Genomic DNA, 24970 nt, shown 5'->3' with positions numbered 1-24970 from the left:
AGTATTGTATAGAAATACCTCTCAAACTTGACAAGTGAGTTTGGAAGCAGGCTAGGTAATGAAGATATATTTTCTAGTATTTGTTTTGAAGGTTATAGTTTCATCTAGCAGGAATATTTAAATGATGCAAGCTTAATTCCAGTGCTGAGCAAGTGGACTTCCCGATTCCATCATCATCCTTGCAGACTCCCAAATCAGCACTGGATGGTCCCCCAACTCCCTGAAGTAAGATTTGTGGAGGGCAGAATGTGGCAGGGGAAATCTCTTCCATCAGCAGACTCTGTTCTGTTGAAGGAAAGGCACTGTTGGATCAACCATTTGTTCCACTTTGGAAAGGAGAGGTACTACACAGTGTTAGTCCTATGTAGAGTTAGACCCATTGAAATGATTGGGACTTCAGTTAGTTTGACTAGATCTTTTTATTTCAATAGGTCTCTTGTACTTGGGAATAACATTGGATGCTACCCATAGTATTTAGAAGGACCTTCTTGAAAAGATTTGAATACATATATGTTAGCTGTTTTGAAAATAAAGTAGAAGTCAAGTTAATGGTTGAATTTCAAGAAAGACTACATTTTTTCCAGAAGGAAGCATAATTCATTATGAATTTGTATTTTTCGTGCTGCTGGAAATACATGATGGCCAATGTCAAGTGTGTCAGTTGCCCAAGTATTGAAGATAAATATGTTTTGCAGCTATTCATTTACCAGTTTAACAGTTAGGGTGTGCAATTGTCCAGAACCATTTTATTAGTCAGAACAACCTTAACATGTAAAAGTAATTATTTGAAAACTGAATGATCTACTTAGACAAAAGAAATACAGTGCACATCTATCCTTTTATTAATCCATCCAAGTAAGATTAACAAAACTCTTGTCAACCAATAGGTTTGTACCAAAAAAGCAAACAAACCCTAAAACAAAAACTAATATTGCTAGTTGTGTTTCAGGTGTTTAACAATAACATGGGAAAAAACATGAAGTGCTGTCTATTGTAACATCTGTAAAGTTTATGTTGCTGTTAGCTCAGCTGAGTAGAACTAAAGATTCCACTCATGATATAATCACATATCGGGAAAGTGACTTATAGTTCCTTTATAGTGCTACTCTTTGATATGTTAGAATAGCATCGACAATGTTCTGATTTACACATTTTAGAGGAATTAATCTTTTTTTAGGAAATGCGTATATTAGTTCTTTGTTGAATGTACCATATACTCATATAGTTCACCAATCTTAAAAGCAAAGTTTTGTTATATCACTTGAGATTTGTAAATGTTTATTATCTCTCTTATAGAAAAGGGCTTGATTTTCTCCATTATGTAAACATTTGGATCTAAAACAAATCTTTAGAAATTAACATGAGACTGAATTTTACCCTTTTAAAAATAGATCCTTACAATAAATGAGGATGGATCACTTGGTCTGAAAACTACCAAATCTCACATTTGTGAGCATTGCAATGCTGCCTTTAGAACCAACTACCATTTACAAAGGCATGTCTTCATTCATACAGGTACTGCTTGAATTTAAATTGTATTTTTATCATTTAAAGAATTGCTGAATCTTAAAACAATGCACTGAATAATGGAAATAATGCACAATTCGGATTCCAAAGTGCAGGAAACATGGCATCTAAGCTTAGATATTCCATGCACCAAGGTGTCAAAAATACCAGAAAATAATGTTCTTATTTATTGAAATTTACTCTTCATGTACATGGATAGAATGTGTTGAAGTGGTCCAATTACTAGTTTTGTCCTGTTTGAAAAAAAAGACTCCGGATTCTTATTTGGCCAATGAAGAACTTCCTTGTTTGGACAAGTGAAAGATAAGTTTAAGTTTAGCTTCTATATGACCTCAGAATTTAGTGTGCAACCTGCATTTCTTCATGAGTTATACTCCTTTGTTAGCATTATAGGCTGACAGGATTTTTTGCCCAGATAGTTTAGGAAGGCTTTTTATGCCAAAATATATTGGAATTCACTCAAATGCTGGATTCCAGTAGTCACCTATTTTATTTCTCAACAGAATTTATTAGAAACAAATGTTTGTAGCTTTTAACTTACAGATGTGGAATTATATTGTTTAAGGTGAAAAACCATTTCAGTGCAGTCAGTGCGAGATGCGTTTCATACAGAAGTACCTGCTACAGAGACATGAGAAGATTCATACTGGTGAGTATAGTGCCTTGACTATCTTTACTGGTGTGCTTAAATTTTTTTTCCCAAACATGGCCAAATATTGGGCAATTATATAGTTTTGATTTTAATATATAAAAGTATATAGGTGTGTGATTCAGCTTTGCTTCATTCCTTTACACTGCCCCCCTCTCCCCAAGTTAATGATAACTGATTTGAGCAAAACTTGGGAGAAAATACATTTACTGTTCAGTAAGGGATAAATAGGACTACTTCAAGACTGTCATGGCCAAAATGTCTCACCACGAGGCATTTGCACCTTGTTTTTTTGAAAAACTTACATATAGATGATTGACGAGAGAAGGAGCTTTAGCAAAAGACAAAGAGAAAAAAGAGGGCCAAAGCAAACTAGTTAGTTTTTGTTTGTTTTAAAATTCTACTTCTGGAAAACCACGTTGTGTAAACAGGCTTGGCTTTAACCAGTTTTTGGCATTTTGGTGCATGGCCTTTCATTACCTCTATAATATTTAGAGATACGGTCCTTTTGGGCTTCTAGATGCCAATTTTCAGCTTCTTTTAAAGAAAAGTAAAGCTTGTAAATAAACAGAGTGTTGCTTGGTGAGAGATTTCATATCTGTTAAATTACTAACATTGAATACTTTGTGTGTACATATATAAAACTTAAGGAACCAAAACGTAACAGGATATTGTTTTTACAGGCGACTCACATGCACAAATGCCCTAGAACTTTGGAATGTTTGTCTCTTAGTCTAAATAGTATTTGGCGGGTTTGCACTCTGGCTTACATTTTGTTTTCTCCAGCCCTTGCTTTCTTCTCTTTTCCCGACTTCTTTCTGCTGCTGTTCTTCAGTATTGCTGCTTCCAGTTTAAGCTTTCAATATTAAGTATATTTCACATCTACAAAGAAATGCACTTTATTCCAACAATAACTATGTGCCTATTTTCACAATTAATGCCTGTGTTTCTGTACATTGAAGGATAGGAACCCAGTGTTTGGTTTGATTTATTTATTTATTTATTTATTTAATTGCTTACCTTTCTACCAAAAATGGCACACAGAGCAGCATATTTAACACAGAAATATTTTCATTCAATGAATTTGTAACATGAAGAAGCAATGCGGGATTGAATAAAATGTACTTTTAATGTCACTTGTAAAAATACTTAAGTCTCACTGAGATATTTATGCAGATTATTTTAAAATAGATTTAGTTTAAATTGCACAATTTGTTAAAACATATGCTTATTGATGATAAAGTATAAGATTGCAGAAGAAAGGAAGACTTCTGTGTGGAAAGGATGATAGTAAAAGCATGAGATTGGACATCTATTTGTGAAAGGGCAAGCATCAGTGGGATTTTGGAAAGAAACACAAAGAATTACAGACTTACTTTAATTTAAAAAATGTAATCCATAGTCAGCTATATGCAACATGGAGTTCTGTGTAACTCCTTTTCTTGAATTCTTTTCAAATTAAAAACTATTCAGCACCAGAGAAGGAGGGCAGGGAGGATCATAAACTTTTTCCTTGCTGATTATTTGTTCTCTCTAAATAAACCCTTCAAACTGCATTTCTCCCTACAGGGATAATAGTGGGGGAAATAGCTCAGGAGAGGAGATTTTCAAAGGAAACAACTGGCAGAGCAAAGGATAGATACATTCTTTGCTCACTTCTCCTTTCTCTGCTCCTGTTCGTAATCTGCAGCTGCGGCTTTTCATTGTGTTTTAAAGACATCAGGGGAATTTTCATTGAATATTGTATAATCTATAATTTAGTTCTTTATCTGATGCCAAAATTCTGAATTTGTGCAGTGCATGCAGGTTCATACAGCAGTCACAGACTTCAGCATAGGAGCTGCCTTATACAAGGTCACTCTGGTCCCTTTTGACCTTCTGTATGCAAAGCATGTGTTCTGTCACTCAGCCATGGTGCTTCCCCAAACTCTTTTCTGAAAATAGGGAAAGAAATAGTCTATCTCAATATCTTATTTGCATTTAATATGGTCAATGTGCATTGATCAGTTTTAGTATTTAGGATTATCTTAATCCAGTATATTAAAACAGTTATAAATCTTGCATGAAAATTGCTCTCTAAAGATTAGTTGTCACTCTCTTAAATGCAGGGGGAGATTGCTGAAACAGAAGAGGACTTAGAGGGAATATTAATCTATCCATAATGGTTTCTAGGCTTTTTGAAGAAATATGTTCTGCTATTCCTTACCTTCTGACAATGCAGGTGATCAGGAATTAATTGCAAGGCTCAGACCTCTCACTACCCTTTACCTTCCCTGAGCATGTATAAGACACGAAGGTACCAGAACATTTTGCACTGTAGGACTACCCTATGCTTTTATCTTTGTCTCTGCCTTCCCCAACCCTCTCACTTTTAAAATGTAGCTTATGAGAATTCTTTGAGGAAAGACTTCATCTTACCACCTAGGGAAACACTAAATCTGCAGATAATCAATGCTATTAACAGCAGGGAGCCAGTGCAAATCTTTTTTTTCCTGATGACCAGTGCTGGTCAATAGGCAAGTTGGCAATTGGAACAATTTGTTCCAATTGAAATAAATGATAGCCTTGCAAGATTTCATCCCATGTCTATGTGTATGTATGTTTAGAAAAAGAAAGGAAGATAAAACACTTGGAACTTCTTTATAAGTGTAACCCAATATGAACATCCATAAGTGCTTTCATCAAAGGGATTAATAGAACTACAGAAGAATCATTCATGTTTAGGGTAAAAGTTGTCAATTTACACAATCCTGAATTGTATCACTAAAATAGATGCCATTTAAAAGTGTGTGGGGGGAACTTGATAGTTCAGTGCATTGTATGCAGAAGGTTCCAGGTTCAACTTTTGTATTTCCATGTGATGTGGGAGAACTTTGCCTAAGACTTTGCAGAGTCACAGAAGACAGACAATACTGTGTTTGATTGGAAAACATCTAATAGAATATAGTGCAGTTTCCTATATACATTATTAGCCTTCTTTTCTGTGTTGTTACTTACTAGTAGCCAGGCTCTTTGAGGAATATTTTAAATTGTTTTTCAAGTTTCCTTGAAAAAAGGAAGTTGATGAGGGATGATCCACTGTTGGTTGATATCTAAAAGATAGTTGCCAGACTACTTGTTGACTGCTGATGAGTTTCTGGTGAATCACCAGCAACTTCTGGTTGCTGGGATTCTTGCAAACAGTGCTAGACTACATGAGCTTTGATCTGATCCAGAATAGCATTTCATGTTCTTAAGCAAGAACTGAATACTCAAGGATTGCAAATTATTACTGCCCTAACTCTGAAGTTCTTATTTTGTATATATAAAATGCATCAGTGAACCACGGACTGCCAAATAATTAAATAAATTCAAAAGTTAAGTCAAATCACCCTGGTTCTGAGATACTGTTACCTTCATTTACCGGGCAACACATGACGCTTCCGTGTGACTCTGTTACATTTTGAACATTTTGAAACTAATTTTATCCTGCCTTTTCCTCTCAAATGTTGAAGTACAACACTTCAGCCACTGCACTTCAATGGTTAATTTCATGGTACAGAGGAAAACACACTTGTAGGAAATGGTTCAACCTCAGCATTTTGTTTTTGGTGGTTTTTTTTTTTTTTTTTTTTGATATGGGGCTCTTAATAATCATGATTCTGGAGAAGACAATGTAGAAATGCTTTGTTTTCACTGAAGTTTCTGTTATAAGCTCATACTCTCTAAATCTGAACATGAAGCTCTTAAAAATAAAGCAGATGTTATGGGAGTTTCATTAAACACAGTATTTGTGATTTTCACTTGTGTATCACAGTTGATGGTTCAGTCTTGCTTCTTTGTTGCTTCCTCTGAATTCTGTTTTTGTTGCTGTTGTTGAAATGTGATACTCCTTGAGCGTTTTCAGAGCTTGCTAAACTGATTGAGAAATCATATTGATTAAAGAAACAACATGGAAATACTGTACCAGTATCTTGTGACTTGGAGTGTGACTGTAGAAGCAGGAAACCTAAACCCAGTAGTCCTTTTACTCAGAACCAGTACAGTTATAATATAACCCCTCTATATGTTATCCTGCAGTCTCTCTTACTGGGGTGTTGTCTCCCACACACAACAGTGGGATTAGGAGAGTTGTTAGATGGCACTAGTTTCTGAAAAGCATAGATCTATTCCATAGTATTTGGGAAAAGACTATGCTCTAATAACTAGTTCTCGTAGTTATTTGTGTTGTCTTCTATACTCTGCTCCCTCCAGGCTAGAAACCATTGTTCCTCATTCTAAGTTTATATACTTCCAGAGTGCTGGGGGTGGGCTGGGGGGACTACTATCTATTTCTTACAGGCTATGGGGTCATTTATAGCAGGTATATATAATTTATCCAAGCTTACTTCCAGGTAAGTAAGTTGTAGGATTCAGCCTAGCTATTAAGAACAACAGTTCAGACTCCAATAAAGATATCCCCTCTAATGGTATAATTCGGTTCTTTGGTCTTCTGATGTTATTTGTTTCATTAATTTAATTTCTATATTGCCCAATGGCTGAAGCTCTCTGGGCAGTTCACAAAGCACATTAAAAAAGACACATTTTATTAAAAATATTAAAACATCATTGCAATTTTACAATACAAAATCGAAAACTTCATATTAAACAGGTGTGTGTGTGTGTTTAACTTAAGAAGGGAGATAAAAGGAAAAATATTAAGACCTGTTTAACTGGTAGCAGTATAGCACAACTAGAAATGAAGATATGTGGCCAGAGGATTCTCTGCCTCTGCTGTAGAATGGCCAAATTTCAGAGAGTTATTAGAGTATTTTCTTGGACAATATATTTGGTGCAATATAAATTAGACCTGCACAGCTTATGACCACCAGGAGTGTGCTATGGCCTGTCATATGCATGATGCCCAGCTGTTTTTCATCCTAGGCGGGTAGCAAAATTAGCAGATTTATGGGGCCTGGTGCATTAATATGTAAACAAGTGCAAGCAGTCACAAGCCTCAGTTGTGTTCACCATCCTTCCCTTTCTGCTTCCACTGTGTGCTCAGGGGGAAAACTGGAAGCCTCTGGCCCTAGTTTGTTTTCATCTTAAACTAGCAATGCAGGATTTACTCAAAATGGGATTTTTTTTTATTTTCGAATTATATCCTGCCTTTTTCCTACAAAGGGCTCAAGGCAACTTACATCATTCTCCTCCTCCATCTTATCCCCACAACAAGGTAGGTTGAGGTAGGTTGGGCTGAGAGTCTGGCCCAAAGTCACCCAGTTGGCTCCATGGCTGAGTGGGGACTAGAACCCAGATTGCCTGAGTCCCAGTCCCATGCTCTTAACCACTACACCACACTGGCTTTAATTTGGAAGCTATGATCAGATTGTGATTTGCAGACAAACTATGGGTGAATACAGGCAGCAAACCTTTATTGTATCCAAAACTTTTCTAAAATGAGATTGCTTGGTCAATCTATATTAAAGCAAATGTTGTATGGAAGTTTATTTTCTCTCCAGCCAAAAGAAAGATCCATTAATTTAATGCTCAGTACAAAGGGTAATATTCAAATACAGTGGTACCTTGGCTCACAAACTTAATCTGTTCCACGACTCTGGTTGTGACCCAAATTGGTTGTGACCCAAGTCAAATTTCCCCATAAGGTTCAATGTAAATAAGGTTAATCAGTTCTGTAGCTATTTTTTTTATCAGAAAAATTTGAAACAAAGTGACCAAGAACAACAAAGTAACCAAGCACTGTACAGTACAGTGGAGAGCACTAACCTAGGTGTGTGTGGGGGGAGGTTATTGTTTTGAGGGAGAGTCCCCCTCCATAAGGACATTGGGGAGATCTCTTTCAGGGGTTTCCTCTCTTCTTTGTCTCTTAGCTGCAGGGCCAATTTTCGTGAAAAATCTGTCTATAGTCACTTGTTTTTTCTGCACTGCATAACCCTCCAGAAATGAGAGACCACGTTATTGTTCATCAGATTCAACACTCTGTTTGTACAGTTATGTTGGGGTGGTGCTTCTCAAAGAAACCCTGGCACTCATTCCATTTTTTCATAATGGATTGTCTCCCATCACCGCTAACCTCCTCCCTGTCTTCCTCTTCCTCAGTGGAATCTTCCTCAGCAAGTGCCTTCTGCTGCTCACTCTGGAGTACAGCAAGTTCTTCTGTCATCGGCTCCTCTATGTCTTCCCTGCACGAACGCGACTGTGATCATAGCCATCTCCCCACTCGGGTGTGAGATGGCCGAGATTGTGCCTGTCTTTCCTGCAGGAGCGCGCCCGTGATCACACACGCCTTCCCTGCATGAACGCAACAGCGATCGTGGCCATCTCTCCACTCGGGAGGTGGGGAGATGGGTGTGATCTTGGTTGCCACCCAATGCGGAATTTGCGACCCAAGTCAAAATTTTCATGAAATTTTTGTTTGTGACCCGATTTGGTTGTGAGCTGAGGCACTACTGTATAGTAGACTGACTGAAATTAATTAGACTTAAATTACGACAGGAGTACAAAGGTTGTTTTCCAAAGGGCAACAATTACTCATGACTAGCTGAAGCTGCATTCATTTCACTGGGTTTACATATTCAGGACTAACTTAAGATAGTACCAAGTAATCGAAACATGTCAGTACAGAAACAAAATAGGCATTACAAATGCTATATCAGAATACATCAATGCACAGTTTTTCTCAAGGACACTGTATGTCTTCATGCAGTTATTTGATAAAGACTCAGCAAAGTCAAAATAGAAATTTAATATTATCTGTAGTTATTGGAATTTGAGAAATGAATTTGTTTTGTATTTTAACCTATGTATTGATGTATTCTGATATAGTATGTGTAATGGATATTTCAATTTTGTATTGACATAAACCATATTAAAACAGATTCCTTCCTTTTATTAGATTAGATGTGATGTACTTTCATAAATAAAGAACTACGATGTAGTGGTAAAATACTGTAGCATGGCATGAAAGGGAGAATTAGTGTCTTTCTTCACTTTGTAGTAGGCAACCATAGAATATTTCAAAACTAACTATACTGTTTTGTATTGTTTGACTCTAACATACATTTACGATGTGGTCATTTGTGTTCATCTGAGTTCAGTAGATCAAACAAAATGGTCTGCCACAAAATGGGATCAGAAGCATTCAGACTCCTCCCTATGCAATGAAGGCCAGAGGAAGTAGAAAGTGAATCAGTGAGCCTGAGGCTTATGCCTTGTTTGTTCCCATAACACCAAACTGTATAATAGACGATGAATAAGTCATGCGAGTAAGCTCTGAACCAGAAGAGGAACATTAATGTGGATAAAGTGGAACATTGCAATAGATGGGCTAAAGGTGAAGAGTATAGGTGTTCTTCTGAAATGAAGGATAGCACAAACAAGAAAGAAAATCTAAAATGAGGGCAGTCAGAGCAAAGCTGGCCCTTCTATAAAGCAGGGTAATGAGCTACTTATTCTGGCTGACTGAAAGTAAGAGTGGCAGCTGGTGTTGGAACTGCTGGTTTGGAGAGCCCTACTCTCCAGGTTTCAGGTTCCCCCTCACCACCTCCTTCCATAGTTCCAAGCCCACAGTGCCAGCTTAAAACTGTCCATATGCTAACAGTCTGCTGCCAGCCTGAGCACATGTGAGTGAGATGATTTGCATGTACAGTGCCTCTCTTTGTATGGGAGTATGTGTCTGTGTCTGCATGAATGAGAGCGTGTTTGTTTTCTTGTGTCTTCTGCATATGAGTATTTCTCGGGATGGGGAGAATATGCATCTTTCAAATGAGCAATATTTTCTGGAACGTTGTGTATGTGTGTATTCAACTCTGTTATCAAGTTCTACATATATAAGTTCTAAAATGAGTACTGCACACATTTAGTTCCTGTTTCTGGTTGTGTTGTTATGTTTAAGAATGCTTCGCTATGGATATACTGGCTGGCTTTTGAAAATCATCTTTAATATCATATACTGATGTTTTAATATCACTATTATAATATGGAATTGAATACTGTACTATACTGTTAATTCTGCCAAACATAGTTTGTCTAGGAAATTCCTGAATTGCTCATAACAATTTCCCTCAGAGAGTGGAGGAAAGAATTGGAATTAACCATCTTTCACCTGATTTTGATTAATAGAAAACTGTTAATTGAGGAGATAAAAATAGCAGGAACTTTGAGGGGAAGTAACCATGTAATACTTGAGTTCTTGATTTGAAGAAAATTTAAAGCTGAGTGTAGTTAAATATGGACCTTGGACTTCAGGAAGACTGGTTTTAATGAACTCAGAACAATGATAACAAGGGTTCTGTGGCAGGAAAACCTAACAAGGAAAGAGGGTTGGTAGTTCCAGAAAAAGGAAATACTAAAGGTATAATCAGAGATGATCCTGATAAAGGGAAAATGGAAGACAGTAGAAGAAGCCATGTGGCTATACAAAAAAACTTAGCAATGAACTGAAAAAACAAAAATAACACACATGGTCAGTGGAAGCAGGGACAGTTTCTTGAGGAAGTGTACAGGCAGATAGCCTGGAATTGCAGAGTTGGTATCAAGAAAGCTAAAACTCCACATGAGCTGAGGTTGGCAAGAGATGCTAAGAATAACAAAAAGGCTTCTTCAGCTATGTTTAAAATAAAAGGGAAGTCCTGCCAGAATAAATTTATTTAATTTTTCAGCTGGGTAATTTCCTTAGTAGATTGTGGAAATGCTGTGAACATAATATATCTTGATTTTAGCTGATTTGCAAGCAAGTGAAGTATGGGCTGAATGGCAGTTTTGGATAGTTGGAGAGCTATATTCAAAGCATGTTCATCAATGGTTCTTCCTCAAGCCTAAACTCTTCAACACTGACTTGAAGGAGAAGGTGGGAGGAATGCTTATCAAATTTGCTGATTATGCAGTATGGGATAACTAATACCACAACGGGAAGAAAAACTAAGAATGGGCTTGATTTGTTAGAAAATTGGGCAGAAATTAGTAAAACTAAATTTAACAGAAGCCTATGCAAAATTCTTTAGTTAGGAATGAGAAATCAAATGCACAAGTATAAGAGGAGGGTATCTGGCTAAAACAAAGTACACGTGAAAAGGATCTTGGAGTCACCAATTGAACATGACCAATTGAACATGATTCAGTAGTATGATGTAGCTGTAAAGGAGGTAAATGCAATGTCAGGTTACATCAATAGAAAGCTTTTTTCAAAATCACAGGAATTTATCGTTCCATTCTGCTATAATTAGGCCTCATCTTGCCTATTAATTCCAGTTCTAGAAAGCACATTTTAAGAAGGAGTCAGATAAATCAGAATAAATTCAGCAAAGGCAACAAAGTTGATGAGGGACTAATGAGTAAGGTTAAAGGTACTGGGTATGGTTAGCTTTAAAAAGAGAAGACTACAGGGATATGATAGAAGAGAACAGCAACCTGTTCTCTATTATCAAAGACTGTAGGACTTGAAAGAACTGGCCTAAATTTGGTTGAACCTCAACAAAATCCTGGCAGTAGATCAGCCAGAACTTGGAACCAATTTCCCAGGGAAATGGTGGGCTTACCATCTCTGCAGGTATCCAGGTAGTGACTTGGGAGCCATCTGTGAAGGATACTTTGAGATAGATTTCTGCACTGAGCAGGCATTGAACCGAATGATCTAAGTGACATTTCCAACTGTGTGATGCTATGAATATAATTTTCCCATTTTGACTGAGATTTAATCCATTCATTGTACTACTAATTAATTTTACGAAGCAGGGCAATTTTAACCTAAAGTTGAACTAAGCAAACTGTGCCTGAGTAAAAAATGAGTAATCATAATAGAAACATAGAAACAAAGCAAGTCAGAAGGAGCCTCCCAGGCAATCTAGTCTGACCCCCGGCTCCAGCAGGTTCTGCTCATGCAATCTCTAACATGTGGTTGTCCAGTAATGAAGAGGTTAGGGTTAGAGTCTTTTTTGCACAGGACTTTTAACATTTTCTTTACTTCTTTTGCTTCCTCTATTCTTGATAATAGGCAAGCTCAGAGCCCACATCAAGTATGAATTTTATGTTGGTTTTTATTGTGATATACTGCACACCACCCAGAAAACTCTGGGAGTGGTTTATAAATGTAAATAAATAAATAAATTGAAGTGTAGGCATAGTTGGGCAACTACCAAGGCCAACATCCCAGCAGGGTTCCCTTGACAAGAGTCTGTATGATTGGCCCTTCCTTCCTGCTATGCAGCCTGCCTGTGCATCCACATCTTGCTCTGACTTAGGCAATGGTGATGGTCAGGAGGAGGAGGACCAGATGCCTTTACCTTCTCGCTCACTGACTCTCTACTTGTCAAGCAATCAAATGGTAGCAATGATGGGAGAAGGGACTAGGAAGTGATGACAGTGGCAGTGAGAAGGCTGAGGGCCCATTGAGGGTATTTGGCATAGACCCTCAAAAACCTGGGATCAACACTGGGCAAGTTTAAGTCATAGTTCTAATCTAAATTCTTATGACTCTTTGATCATTTCCTGACTGTTTATTGCTTTGCATGATACTGTATTGTATTCATTTAAATATTTTAGTGTATTTTATATGTTTTATGATAAATAAGCTTTTTAGTTATTTTTCAAAGATACCGACGAGGAGTGATATAAAATCATAAAAGTATAGTTCTTTCTATACATGTAACTCAAGAAAATGCATACTGCTGTTCAGGAAAATGGAAACAATTAGAAGAGCATACAAGATTCATTCTCTTAATAAACATAGCCTTTAAAAAACTGGATACTAAGGCATAGAAGTTATATAGATGAGGAAATTTTTCTGCCCTCTTTTTCAACTCGCTTTTGAAGTTCATTTTGACACTGAAAATGGACATTTATTCAATAGCATTTCCTTTGCCTATTTTTGTTTATTAGGAATATTGTAGCATCTATATTTGATTAACAGTAAAAGTTACTAAATATCAACTTTGTGGAAAGACCAACATGCCATAACATGTCCTTCATTTATTTAAACAGTATTTTCTGTTGTCATTCATATTCTTAGGTGAGAAACCATTTCGATGTGATGAATGTGGCATGAGATTCATACAGAAATATCACATGGAAAGGCACAAGAGAACTCACAGTGGAGAGAAGCCTTACCAGTGTGAATACTGCTTGCAGGTAGTTTGAGAAAGACAAAAAATAAGAGAAATGTTTAAAGGAAATGGTTTCAAATATGTGATTTCAAGTAAAACAGATTACTGTTTTAGTGAAATTAAGATAGTCGAAGTAATGGCCAAATCATGCCTATATTTTATTAGTTGATTTTAACATGTACACTTTGCAGAAACATGTACACTTTGTTTTAACATGTACACTTTGTTTTGTCTTATGAATATCATGTGCATTAAAAATGGTTTTGAAAAATGTGAAAAAGTATGGTTCTTCAGTAGGAAGAATATATGCCAATTCAAAAGCCAGTTTATTCGTTATTTGAAAAATATGCAGCGTTAATTAGGCCAGAAACACTTGGACAAATTAATAATAGTTGGGTAGGACTTTCAAAGTGTTCTCTCCTGGGATTCTTTCCCACAGGTATGGGCATGGCGAGCTGGCAGAAGGGGTGTTATGCATGGCAGAAGATTTTAATTGATCAGGAATAAAGGGTTGGGTTTTTCAATCAATGGAATTGTTTGAATATGAATGTTGACTCAGCATCTCCAGACATAGTAAGGTTTTCACAGTCTTATGTGGGAAACGTTAAAAATGAACATGCCATTGAAAACACTTATGAGATTTACCATGCCAAACATGAACATTGGCTAAAAAGCTGCTCTTTTGTTTTTCTTTTCTAATTCATACATGTCTTCTGCAGTTCTTCTCAAGGACTGACCGTGTACTGAAACACAAACGTATGTGCCATGAGAACCGTGACAAGAAACCCAACAGAAGTGCCACCAAAGTTGGCCTTTTGACTCCTGATGATGATCAAGGCTTCCCTTTGCCTTTGAAAGACAGCTCTTTGCCAAAGAAGAAAAGGCAAAAAACTGAGAAATTGAAGTCTTCTGGGCTGGACAAAGAAAGTGGGACAGATAAATTGGAACATAAGAAAGATAAGAATGATTTCTTGCCTTTGTATGCTGGCAGTACTAAAATTAAAGATGAATATATGGTTGCTGAATATGCAGTTGAGCTACCACATTCTTCCGTCAGTGGAGGGCACTTACAAGAAGCAAATTCTGGAGAAATACATCCACCTAAACTGGTGCTCAAAAAGGTTAACAGTAAGAGAAGCCTCAAACAGCCACTAGAGCAAAGTCAGACCATTTCTTCCTTAGCTTCTTATGAAGACAGCAAGGTTTCAAAGTACACCTTTGATCTTGTGGATAAACAAGGTCTTCTGGATTCTGAAGGCAATGCTGACATTGACCAAGTGGATACATTACAGGAAGGTCCCAGTAAACCTGTACACAGCAGCACAAACTATGATGATGCAATGCAATTTTTAAAGAAAAGAAGATATCTCCAAGCAGCTAATAGTAATAGCAGAGAATATGCCTTGAACGTAGGCACAATTGCCTCCCAACCTTCAGTCACACAGGCTGCTGTTGCGAGTGTGATAGATGAAGGTAGCACAGCATCTATATTAGATACATCAGGACTGAATGTGGAGATTAAAGGTAATCATGACAAAAATGTCATTCCAGATGAGGTACTTCAAACTCTTTTGGACCATTATTCCCATAAAGCTAATGGCCAACATGAAATCGCATTCAACGTGGCTGATACTGAAGTGACTTCCAGTATATCCATCAATTCTTCTGAAGTGTCAGAGGTCACACAAAATGAGAATGTTGCATCAAGCTCTCAAGGTTCCTCATCAGATAAAGCCAGTATGTTACAGGAATATTCCAAGTTTCTTCAGCAAGCTTTGGACAGAACTAGCCAAAATGATGCCTATTTGAACAACCCAAGCCTTAATTTTGTGAGTGACAACCAGACTCTTACAGGGCAACCAGCATTCTCTGCTATAGACAAACAGGTCTATGCATCTATACCTGTCAACAGTTTTCGTTCAGGAATGAACTCTCCTTTAAGAACAACTCCAGACAAGTCTCATTTTGGACTTATTGTTGGTGATTCCCAGCACTCTTTTCCCTTTTCAGGTGATGAGCCAAATCATTCTTCCTCATCCTCTACCCAGGACTTTTTGGATCAAGTGACTTCTCAGAAGAAAGCAGAGGCACAGCCTGTTCATCAAGCGTATCAAATGGGTTCTTTTGAGCAACCATTCAGGGCTCAATACCATGGAACAAGAGCTGGAATATCATCTCAGTTTAACACTGCTAATGGACAAGTGAACCTACGGGGACCAGGGGCAAGTGCTGAATTCCCAGAATTCCCCTTGGTGAATGTAAATGATGGTCGCGCTGGGATGAACTCTTCGCCTGATGCCACAACAGGCCAGACATTTGGCTAACAAAATCTGTAGAAATAACATTGGCACTTTAGCACAGGTCTGTTGATAGTGAGAGTATCCTGTATAAGATGGAGTCCTATACAGATTTAAGGCCTTGTGTTATAATAAAAAGTAAGCTGGTACAGCATATTGGTTACTTGGGGGGTGGGGGTGTTAATTGCCATTCTTTCTGAATTGCCTTATGTGGTCATCCACTGAAAAGGCAGATGGTTATTTGCTCAATTGAGATCAGGAAATTGCTATGTTGAGATTTAATACCAAGATTAAACAAACCAAAAATCCCAGATAAGGTATATCTCCTATAATAATTTCCTAGTTTGGTAACATTGATTATTTTTGGGAAATGATAATTATGAGTTTATTCATATTGGAATTTCCCAAATAGTTAGTCTAGCCATTGCACTTCAGCAGGGAATATGAATAGACTGTACAGACAAAATAAACTCAAACATTTAAATGTCAGGAGATTATGGCTAGACAACTATAGTGCATTCTGGGGGAAAATAACATTTTATTAACTCTTAAAAAGTAATATACATAATCCTTTTATTGGTTTCTTTCAATTTCCTTTTACTACACTTTGAGAAAAGTAATGATGTTTGCTAGACACACTCCCCTATTTAAATGTCCAATTAATTAAGCATACTTTAAAAGCAAAGTACCTACTATTAATGCATTTACTTCCTTCCTGAAGTATGGCATATTTCTTTGTACCTTTGAAGCTGAAAGTAACTTTTTATTAATTTTCCCCCCAGATAAAGGGTATCAAGATTGTTAGGTTTTAGCGAAATTGCTTTGTAGACTACATTCCCAGTTTCATAATGTTTATATGAATGGTAAAATTCAGGATTTAATTGTACTTCATTCTGCAAATCTGCAATAATTAACATTGGAGCACTTAGATTCTTTTCAATCTTTTTTCTTATTAATAAAACTATTTTAGATCTTTAGGCTCAATATGGCTGCATCATTATCACCTTACAGAAGAGGGTTTTTTTAAAATGAAAATTAATGGGATGCCTTAACATCCGCACAAACTGGATATTCTCACCCTGAACCTTTTGGCAATTCAATTTGATAGATACAGTAAATTACCCAACAAGTGGAAGAAGTAGACATTTTTGTTGCATATCTCACCTTAAAGAACATTTTTTCTGCAGTTTTGCCAAACAAAGCTGGTCACTAAGGGCAAGCGACCAAGATAGAAATGGTCAAATTTTATCTCATTTCACGTATTAAAATGTAAACTTTATCCCCCTCCCATGTAAATGTTTTAATAATAGATTGTCATGAGTTATACAGTGTGGTGCAACAATGAGTTCAATATACAGTTTTAAAATGGTGTGGTTTGACTTAACATAAATGTTGGGATAATTTAGCCATTTTTAAAATTGAAACTTTTTTCATTCTATTGTATATTCATTAATGGCTGTTTTAAGCTAAACTTTAGACAGTGTTTTACCGAAAGGCTGAATGACGGGTACATCTTTTCTGTTTCAAAAGATGTTAATCAAGTAGATAGAGAATAAGGATGCATATATTATTTTAGAACATTATGTCTGCCCATCATCTCTCACAGAACATACATAGGTCACACAACTCATCCATCCAAAGGATTTGGTTTAGAGAAATTCATCTGCAGTCCCCAGGAATTTCTCACTTCTAATTAAATGGAGCCCCTGATGTTGGCAGTTTTCTTTGTTCCATCAGTGCAATTTCAGGCCCATTTGAGAATATACATGTACTGAAAATGATGGATCACAAGATTCTCAGACAATATCATAAATCTGCATAAATTCATAGGTCACAGAATGCATAGTTATTTCTGTGAGACACAAAAAGTACGTCCTTGCAGTAAGGTCTTGTTACGTCCTATTCCTCAATTGCCCAAGGATTAAAGTGTTTATAGCAAAGTAAATGAATATAATCAAAATCTCATGTCCAAATAGCTCCGTTAGAGTACACTCACACATGAAAACTTCTGAAGAATTATTTTTTGTATTTTTCAGCTTTTTCATTTGTCTGTCCCCATACCAGAACAACCCATAACAATATACCCATAACAGAACAACTAGCTTGTACCGGTTGTTAATTTAAACTAAGCCTCTCCAGTGCCATGTTTGAGTACTCACCTGTTTTACATTTCACAGTAGATTGTATTCCAGAGAAGTAAGTAAGAGTGGCATGTGAGAGAAGCACATATTTAATAGTTGGGGAAGAACGGCTAGCAAAGTTAGAATACAAATGTGAATATGGCAAGACAAAGTCAAGTATGTAGGACCAAGGTGAAAATCTATAAAGTTATATAATCTGTAGGTACTTTCCTGAAAATATGCATTATGAAAAATGGAACAGAGAGTAGTGGAAGGAACTCTGGATAGGATCCAAATATCTTTTAATGTGTGTGGCCAAACATTTCTATACCCACATCAGTGCTCTACCCATCTGACAGCTTCTCGAATTTGCATTGAGGGATCTTGCATGAGGGACTGTGGTGGCAAAGGCAGTGGGGTACAGAAGCCCTGGAGAGTGCATAAAATACATCAATATCCCATGCATATAGCTCCACCTGTAGCTCTTGTGATCCTGCCCACTAAAATCATGCAAGAACTTGCTCCTAAATTGCTTCTTAGCTGAAATCAAGTTAATCATCTTATTATTTGCACATGTTAGGAAGCTATTTTTCTACTTGGTGGAATAATGCTGCATCAAAGTGTATTTAGGACCTCTCCTACCACCCGTTTAAACTTGATATATTTGCAATTCAGATAATTTAGGACACAGTCTCATGCATATTTAAGCAGAAAAGGTCTACAATTCCCAGCATTCACTGGCAAGCATGGTAGGCTGAGGAATGCTAGGAGGTGTAAAACGTTTAGCACATGCACGGGATTGCATCCTTTCATTTTGAAATGCAAATATGCTGCTTAAATATTTTTTTAAATTTCACTGTCTTTTTAATAGCTCATATTTTGTATTGGGATAAGTATCTCTCTCAACCCTGATTTGCTGTCCCATTTACTATGAATATAAGCAAGTTAATGAAGGAATTGGCTGTCGGGCATATAGCTGAAGTAGCCATTTTATCTTCTCTTGGTCTTAAAGTTCAGGTTAAAAGATTTTTCAAGAATGGTTTTCTGGAGAGAAACATAGCATCATATATACTGCAGTGCACTACAGTTTTGAAGAACAGTTGAGAAGGAGTTCTTTTTCATTTATGTTGGATTGCTTCTTCCTGCTTTTCCTGAAATTTCTTATTATTGCAGACTCCCAGGTAGGGAGGTTGCCAAGAGGGAACAGTTCAATGAAAGCCTGAAGGTTTGGTGATTACCAATGAGAATGTCTGAAAATCCCCACACAAGATGATCTTCCTTGCTTTTATTCAGTGGTGTAATGTCTTGTAGTTGCGGTCTTATGAAAGCCTGATTGTCATTTTAACCGAGCATTTTGCAGAACTTGTGTACAAATACTGCAAACTACACCACAATAGTCAAAATTAATGAAATATATAATTATGTCACATGCTTGCTTTTGTTTGCTTATTTATTTTGTGATTTTTGAAATGGTTTTTCAGATCTCTAGTGTGAATTAATGAGTTTAAAGAATAGCTATTGGATTTCATTTCCGTAGTTTCTGGCTTGTCTTCTAATTTCCATTTGGATACATACAACATATTCCATGTTTCTTTAAACTATTTTTTATGATGTGTGTATCATGTTTCGTAAAATATTTGAAGAGGATCCAGACGGATCTACGGTCAGCCTGCTTGAATATTTCAGTATTATCTTGCTTTGTATTTGTAAACTTGAGACCCAAACCTATGTTGGGTAGAAATTAAACTTTTTTCAAGTTGCAGGGGAATAGCTATTAGCTTATAGTTCAGAACTTTAGAAGGCAGAAATGTGCTTGTGGTCTGAGTATTTTGGTTGGTAAAAACTCGTATGTAATTCTTCTGATTGATATGATTATTAATAAAAAGCTATGTTTTTGTTTTGTTAAATTCTATTCAAAAGAAACCTTGCAACTTTTGGAAATGCTTTCATTTTATGTTAGTGCATGCTTGTTAGGTATGTAGCACATTTAACAACTCCTTTTGCAAAAAAAGAAAAAAAACATGTCCTGAGAAAGTATTCCAACTCATGAAAAACATCATTATGTTAAAGATTTAACTTTCATTATTTTTAAACAACTTTATTTCAGGGAAATTTTCTAGTTGCTTTTGCTATACATATATAAAAATCATTGTTTCCTCTTTTCAATAATAATAATTTTAAAAAGAGAGAGATCTTTTGGTAGCGAACTGAAGCAAGCAAACATTTCTTGCTTTCTTTATCCCAGTGGATGGAAAGGTTTTAAAAAAGTGTAAATGTTTATTTTATTTTTTTATGCAATATTGTTCTGTAAATATGAGTTATCAAATAAGGATGTACCTATGATTGAATCTTTGATTCTGCACAGTTAGAGTTTATATATAAAAATATAAATGTGTCTTGACAATCAAGGACTTACTGTCAGTCTTCCTTTATGACGTTTTATTAATGTTATGCATTCCATTTGTTAGACTTGAGTACCAATGTGGGAATTTGTATTGTCTGTAAAGTATGTAATGTTTTTACAGCTTGTTTTTAAACAAAAAAGGAAAAAAGAACCTTGTATATAAACGGATCGCAGTACTGCTTTATATCAGGAGGCATATGATGTACTGTATGTAAGCAATAATGCCTAACAGTGCTAACTTTACAAGTAGCATAAGGATAGTTCCAAAAACTGTTTGGGGGAGAGTTAATAGCTTTGTTTAAGTTAAAGTTTTTAATCAATAAATGCAACTTTTTTCTGTTTGTAGTATAACGTTGTTTACACAGCACACTCGAAATTGCAGGTAGAGCAGCCCTTAGATCTGTACTGCAGCTGCGCACACATTCATTATGAAACTAATGGCTTGGCTGCACATCTGCCAGATGAGGAAGACTGCAAAAATTAGTATTCATGTCCTGGAAGGATGGATGGGGCTTTATTTCCATACTACTCCTGCACCAATAGAATAAAAGTTAATGTGCAATCCAAGTCTTAATATGGATTCAATGTACATTGGGTTTGTGTGATACAGAATGGTTCTCTTCATAATTTGCATTGCAGTTGAGTTATTGAGTCATGGTTTATTTTTGCATTATTATTTTTGCAATAGGAATTACCAGCTGCTGAAATGAGCTTTATTCAGTTCAAGCAAAGCAAAACAAAAAACAAAACAAAATCAAGCTTAAGTTTGAACTGTGTTTCCAGGCTGTACAGGGCAAGAGTATGATTTGAAAACTATCATCATTGCTTTAGTGGGGAAAGATCACCGATTTATAAATGTATATGACCTACATTTTATAGGAGGAAATGTTTTTAAATGCTAGTCATTTATATAATATGTGCTTTGAAGGATTTGCTAGTTCACTTCTGCCACTTTTAGTACACTGGTATCTTTTTATATGTAATGTATGCTTTTTATTATTGTAGCAAAGCATTTCAGTAGAAGGGATTTTGCAACAGTGTTTGGGGAAAATTTATTGTTGGAAACTAATTATACTGGATTCTGTCTTTGTAGTTTTGTCTTTATTTTAATGGTGTCGGAAAAAGGACCTTAATACTCAAATAAACCCAATCTACATTTTTAAGGGTATACTCAATATATTACACTATTTGACCTGCAAATGATTTCAAAAATCTGATCATGTCAGGAAGAAAGAACGATTAACTTTCAACTAAAGTAATGCTTGGGGGCAGGTAAAGAATATAAGAATGCTGGAATGCATTTTCTGATAAAGTATTCCTTCACCTGGGCTCATGCCTTCTTAGGCTTTCACTTCATAAAGATCCCTAAAATACTAGCAAAGGAGATCTCTCTCAATGGTAATACAGTATTACTTTAGCATACAATGACAGATCTGTACATTTTACTGTGAGTGTTGATTTTTAAAGCCAACTGAATTCCCAGTTTAAAATCCAAGATGTGTATAAGTAATCCAGATCCTTTTGTATAAACTTCAAAAGTATGAATTTGTGTAATTATTTTGTATTTGAAATAAATTAGGTGATGCAGGATTCCTGAGAAATCAGGAATTTCATGATGATAAAGTGTGTTTGTGTGATGGTTGTGTATGGGCATACATTCAAAATTTGCATGAATTTTGTGAGATGTAGAGTTTTTGGTCTTATCTGCACCCCGGTCAAGGTTTTGCAAAGGATGAGCCATGCAGTTCTGAGGGGATGTGTGTACATGTTTTTGCACTCAAAGCCAATACTTGTATGCACTTTGGACCAGGAGGTGACTTTTCAAGCCCAGATATTCCAGGCCATGTAATATGCCCAGCTGTGCAACTAACCACTTGTGTTAACAAAAAGTAATTGGAATAATACGTATTTTCTTCAGAAATAAAAAGGACAAAGTCCAGCATTCTTTTACGGCCTTTTCCATGGATCTGTGTGCTCCCTGGCCTCACATCAAGCGTTCTATAGATTGCTTCAGCTATAGTGGCACAATCAGTGAGCTCTGCATGTGGAGCCCCCCAAAACCACAGGCTTGCAAATGAGAAAGACCTACTGATACATTCGAATTAAACTTTATCTTAGAGCTGGCTAGGGAGTGCTGGGAGCCGTATGATTTTTTTCTGCCTAAATATTCACAGGCTTGCACCCTTGATGTAGGAAAGGGATTTATCCTCAAATAATATATATATTTTTTAAAAAGTTAAGCATACCTGGATGAAATAATTGTTTTGCCCTTGGCACCATTTTGATAATTTGTCATATTTATCTCTCAACATAAAGCTTTTAAATACCATTTTAAAACATAACTGTAGTTTAAATGCAAAGTTTAATCCTTTGAAACAGGGATAAAATGGTGATTCAGAGGGGAGAAATGGGGTTGAGTCCTCCCTCTGACTAGCAACACTGAAGAGATCCAGTTTGCTTCCCTGGGTTGTCAAAACAGCAGCCATTCTTACCTCTGCAATAAACTACAGTGTATACAAAACGCTCTACATTCTAGTTGTTTGCATGATTGAAACAGTAGCAATTTAAAGTGCCATCCATATTTCATCTTTCAAGGACTGCCTTAAATTGTCAGTGATGAGTAACAATTGCAGAGCTTTCTGCTGAAAAATCTTCACCAGCTGTAGCCATCTAGTAAAATGCTATCTATTTAAATTTCTAATCTATTAAATTGTATATAGCTGGTCCCTCTGAGCTGAACAACCTGATTGTTGATGAACTAAAGTATGAATGATTTTACGTCTTCCAGTTTGATAAAGTGAAAGCTGTATGATCCCTGCTGAACAGTATATTTTGAAATGAGATTTATCCATTTAAGTGGTATGTTGGGTTTTACTGCTTTTTCTCATTCTTTATTGTGAATTTATTTTGAGTTTATAATGCCATTTTAAAAGTGTATTCTCAGGAATCAGGTTTTCTTAAATTTTAGTAAATGTATATTTGCAATAGTTGAAATTACAGTGTTCTCTCTGGCTGCTGGAAAATAAAAATACAAAATCCTGCTTTATGAATTAAGGTTTGCTGGAGAGATTTTTCATGGTAATTACTTTAAATCTTTTAAAGAATGGATGGCTGTTTTATGTAGTAGAAAATTTAACTTCATTCTTGATATAAAATGAAAATGTCTGAGTGCTCATAAGATATATTTATTTTCAAACTATGTGTACTAGAGATTATATGTGATATATTGATCCTTTTTATTTGTAATATCTATAGAAATGAAAATACTCAAACACAGCAATTTAATTATGCTTTTATGAGGGAATAAGCCCCAGTGAACACAGGAGGACTTAGTTCTGAATAAACATACATAAGATTTTATTGTAAATTATATATAAATTTGGTTGTGTTCATCTGTGTGGGTGAACATGTTGCTGATAGTATGGATTTTCCTTCCCTTCTGTAGCCCTCCAAGTGCCCCTAATATTGAGGAACCCTTCAGAGCAGATTTGGAGGGCATGAAGGTAGAGAAGGTGAACTCCCATTTCTCTTCATACATTGGGTAGAACCTTTTTTCAAACTAAAACAAAAACTTACAGAGAATCAGGATGCTATACCTTCTTTCTAATAAGATTTCAGCCAATTTTGTACATTTTACATTGAAGCTTGTTCTTCATATTTTCTCCAAACATGCAGCAGCTTTGGATGTGTTTCTGTTTCAGTTTCACCAGCATTCAGAATGGGTTTGTTGTCTATACTACAGAACATTTACTTTAAACAAAAATTGCATTTCTGTACACATTGACTTAATTCACAGTACATATATAAACATCAATTTTAGCTACTGAAAACACAATTCTACAACATTAAATTTATCAGATGCAGCTATCTTAAAATTTCAAGTCCTTTTCTACCATGGCATTCCAGAGTTCTAGGGCCACTGTTGAAGGGGACCTGTTTCTTACCCTATACATTTTATTTTAAAATGCATTTTATTTTCTTAAATATTTATTCTTCACACAGATCCTTAGATGGTATACAAACCTCTAAATATTCAGGATTGTATTCAAGAGTGGTCATCTGCTATCAGAATGGAAACCACTAGTGGAACAGTTTCCCCCTCTTACTGACTCCACCTGGCCCCCATCTGCTGTGGAGATAGAGGGGACATGCTGCAGCAGAGTCTCCATGCACGTGGGGGCCTGCAGGGGGAAGGACAGCAAAGGGAAGGCCCATTGTATAAGCAGAAATCTGCTTGTGAGTTTGGATTTTGGCCACGAGTACAATATGACAAAAATAGCAAATAACCATAATGCAGTAAAATGCAACAGTCAATCAAGAGAAGGGTGGAGAGACAAAGACATAAGGACATAAGAAACCCCATGCTGCATCAAACATGAGGTCCATCCAGTCCAGCACTTTCTTCACATAGTGGCAAAGCAGCTGCCCACAGGATCCCTCAGCAGGATGGGTAGGACCTCCCCCTGCCCAAGCCCTTTAGCAACTTGTGAGGGCAGGCAAGCTGCCTTTGATAACACAGGTAGCACTTAACCATAGAAGGCTTGTAGCCACTGATATTGCCTCTTCCTTCTCCATGAATTTGTCCAATCTCCTTTTAAAGTAATTGAAATTGGTAGCTGCCTCTGCTTCCTGTGGCACTGAATCCCATAGTTGAACTGCACAGTGTGAAGAAAACAGAAATAGAACAAAAATCCCTGCAATTAATGGACAGCTCAGAAGGCTAAGAAGGTCTTAACCTGATGCTGAAAAAATTGTAATGTTTGCACTGGTTGGGCACCTTTGGGAAGAGCATTGCAGAAATCGGTGCCACTGCATCAGCATGTGCCTGCTTTGTGAGTGCATGCATATGACGTTCAAGTGTATCCTCGTGTAGCTGGCATTGCAACGGATAGTCT

General features: G+C 36.4%; 1 protein-coding gene across 5 annotated transcripts in view; it reads left to right on the top strand.

Annotated features, from left to right (window-relative positions):
- ZNF148 (zinc finger protein 148) overlaps window positions 1-23129 on the top strand; it is a 54463-nt gene extending 31334 nt beyond the window's left edge. For 4 of the 5 annotated variants that reach the window (XM_044438174.1, XM_044438171.1, XM_044438172.1 and 1 more), the window contains 4 exons: window positions 1392-1515; window positions 2093-2176; window positions 13161-13279; window positions 13974-23129. In XM_044438174.1, coding sequence (XP_044294109.1) covers window positions 1392-1515; window positions 2093-2176; window positions 13161-13279; window positions 13974-15578 — 1932 coding nt within the window. In that variant the 3' untranslated portion in view covers window positions 15579-23129. The remainder of the gene's footprint in view (window positions 1-1391; window positions 1516-2092; window positions 2177-13160; window positions 13280-13973) is intronic. The other variant, XM_044438175.1, reaches the window with a different exon arrangement.
- The last annotated feature ends 1841 nt before the right edge of the window (window positions 23130-24970 follow it).

Source organism: Varanus komodoensis, unplaced genomic scaffold, assembly GCF_004798865.1.
Source record: "Varanus komodoensis strain SLA01 unplaced genomic scaffold, ASM479886v1 scaffold32, whole genome shotgun sequence".
Taxonomy (NCBI): domain Eukaryota; kingdom Metazoa; phylum Chordata; class Lepidosauria; order Squamata; family Varanidae; genus Varanus; species Varanus komodoensis.
This window is presented reverse-complemented; position numbering and strand designations above follow the sequence as displayed.